This window comes from Acyrthosiphon pisum, chromosome X (assembly GCF_005508785.2).
Source record: "Acyrthosiphon pisum isolate AL4f chromosome X, pea_aphid_22Mar2018_4r6ur, whole genome shotgun sequence".
Classification (NCBI taxonomy): domain Eukaryota; kingdom Metazoa; phylum Arthropoda; class Insecta; order Hemiptera; family Aphididae; genus Acyrthosiphon; species Acyrthosiphon pisum.
Genome location: NC_042493.1, coordinates 103,225,895 through 103,228,629, shown reverse-complemented (window position 1 = coordinate 103,228,629; position 2,735 = coordinate 103,225,895). Strand labels below are relative to the sequence as shown.

General features: G+C 28.9%; 1 protein-coding gene across 4 annotated transcripts; it reads right to left on the bottom strand.

Moving 5' to 3' along the window:
• Nucleotides 1-112: 112 nt before the first annotated feature.
• Nucleotides 113-2,083, bottom strand: LOC100160286 (kelch-like protein 2). Of its 4 annotated transcripts, XM_029491872.1 has the most exons (7): nt 2,006-2,083; nt 1,249-1,395; nt 966-1,194; nt 796-892; nt 548-644; nt 271-427; nt 113-206 (listed from the first exon to the last, which is right to left on the bottom strand). In XM_029491872.1, exons 2-5 carry the CDS (start codon nt 1,353-1,355, stop codon nt 637-639), a joined length of 441 nt encoding a protein of 146 aa, XP_029347732.1. In that variant the 5' UTR covers nt 1,356-1,395; nt 2,006-2,083; the 3' UTR covers nt 113-206; nt 271-427; nt 548-636. The 4 variants fall into 4 exon arrangements, with proteins under 4 accessions (XP_029347732.1, XP_029347727.1, XP_029347728.1 ...); XM_029491867.1 differs by having other exon boundaries at nt 548-892; XM_029491868.1 differs by lacking the exon at nt 2,006-2,083 and adding an exon at nt 1,917-1,999 and having other exon boundaries at nt 548-892.
• Between the last annotated feature and the right edge of the window lie 652 nt (nt 2,084-2,735).

The window sequence follows — 2,735 nt, the reverse complement described above, 5'->3', positions numbered from 1 at the left end:
GAAATATCTAAAGTTTTACTTAATGCAGGCTGAATTCCACCAACAACTAATATAAGTGTTATAATTAAATTATTAAATATATTGGAAAGATATATAAATTATACAGAATCATACTTTGTCTCCGTGCCTGGGTCTGTTACGTATGCTTGGTGGGATAAGCTCTTCTCCGTTGAGTGTTTTTAATGCCTCAAATACGTAACGTTTACCTTGAATGTTATAAATAAATATAAATTAATTCACAATGAAAGCATAATTAAAGAGGAAACCTACATTTTAGACACATCTTTATAAGGGGATCTTTAGCTACTTTTTTTTTTATGTAATCATTCGATGTTAATGCTAAACGTACATGTTCCATTAATAGGGGTAAAAAACATTGTCTTGACTCCAAATTATGTCTTACCCAGGTAGTTACACTTTCAAAAACCTAAAACAATAAATATACTTATAAATTAATTAGACTACATAATACTACATATTAGAAGGTTACTGAATTTTGCTTTCACCAATAATAAAATATAAAAATAATCAATTTTAGTTTGCCTACTTTTTCTTCAGATGGAACTATAAGTTTGTCACTGGATATCAAATGTATTACTTGTACGAATGATGAGGATAGGAATTCCCGACCACCAATTACTTCTCTAAGAATCAAAATATTACAATAATAAATAAAACGTCCTTATAGAATCTTAATAATAAATTATATTTTGTACGAAAAGTGTTGAAGAATATATAATTCTGATATATTTCTCAATTCCGTACAGCCATGTAAATCAGCTAAAGCGTTAATACCAATACAATTTGTGGGGCATAGTTGTGACTGCAAAAAATCACAACACGCCTCTTTAACATCTTGTACCTCCAAGATATCTACAGCTGTTAACAAGTTCTTGAGAAATAAACAATATACAATTAAAATAATTTCGTTTTCTTCAGTTAAATCAAACTTTATCTATTATTACCTGGACGTTTTCTTTAGTCACCACAATTTGCCCCGAGTAAATATAGTTTACTAAAAGCTGTAAAGCGGTATAATCTACATTTCTTATAGCCACAAGATCATGATTTCTTTCTGCACGATTTGTGAAAATTGCATGGAAATACGGACTAGCTGCTGATAAAACCACTTTATGTGCAGTTATTATTTTTTGATTGTCCGTTTTCAATTTTATATCACAAAAAAATTCACCTCTACAAAAAACTTTATTAATATTTTTCTAGTAGTTGAAATCATCTACCACTTACTTCAGTAAGGTCTGGAATCCTTTATATATATCGTCAAAAGATGATTTTTTATACGTTTTGGCTGGTTTACATTTTCTAGATACTGGTATTTGATTAGTATTTTGCATTGTGAATTGTATATTAAGTCAAGGTATGAATGCCTTTAAACTAAAAAAGGACATTTCAAAATCAATTATATGTATCGATAAAAATTGTTAACAATCCTCTATAAAAAAATAATAAAATCAATTCTTTTTTTTTTTAATTGAAATCGGAAAAAAACTAATTTCAAAAAGCATACATGAAATTAAAATCGAAAAATTGAATTGAAAAAAATGAATCAAAAGTGGAATGATTCTAAAATATTATGGAATTATTTTTGTATGCTGTTACTAACATTATATTGTTTTGAAATGGTTTGTACAATATATTTTTTAGTAAAATATTGTTGAATCCTAAGTAGGTTGGTAAATACCAAGTAATATGTTATACCTTTAAAGTAGTTAACTTAACACCTGTAATAGTATCAAAATTAATTGGAATAGTATATTTATTATTGTTACACTCAGGCTAGTATTGAGACATTGAGTTCCTCAAAAAAGAAGCGATATAGTTTGTTATTTTAGAATGTGACATGAAGAGGTTGTTACATTTAGACACTAATTATTCTACAATAATAATAAAAATACCTAAACACAATGTTCTATATGAGTAATGACTGCTCAGGATATGTATTGTTTTCTTCCAATTAATATAATATAATTTAATAAATACATACCTTTAAAAGAAATTACACGAAAGTACGACGCGAAAAACTAAGACGGCTGAATGCTGATGTGTTTTTTCTTTGTTATATGATTAATCAATAATATTGTGGAAAATATTGATAAACAACATCCACGTCAACACAATCAAACGGTAACAGAATAAAAAGTTACATGGAACGTTTCACGTCGTTGCATATCGGTGTGGACCATTTTATTTTATTTCTCTGTTATTTGCACAGATATCTGTGGTTATTAGTTTATTATTTACGCTGTCACACCGTTGGGTTTTTATTTATTCTTTCTATAAAATATTGATATTTGATATCTATGTAATTAAATTAGTACAAAAACATGGATCACTGGTTTCAAAAATGATGTCATGAGGGGGATACCGATACGACACCCAAATCCCTCTATAGACTATATGTATGTCACTGATCGTATGTGTAGGTAATATGAAAAGTTTGAAAGTTAATATACAGTTCTCGTAAGTAGGTATGATAGCAGTTGAGAAATAATGAAGATCTATACCTAAGCACGATTTTCTCGGACGTCAGACTGAGCGTCAACCTTGGAGGTAGGTCGAGGTAGGAAATTCGTGACGAGCGAATTTTCCATGGAGGTAATATTTTTTGTTTACCTACTTCAATTTTTTGTCACATTTATTGTATATTATACCGATTCGAGCTCCGGTTGACGACTTATTGTTTTTGATGTTAAAACATCTTCTACGGCGTTCAG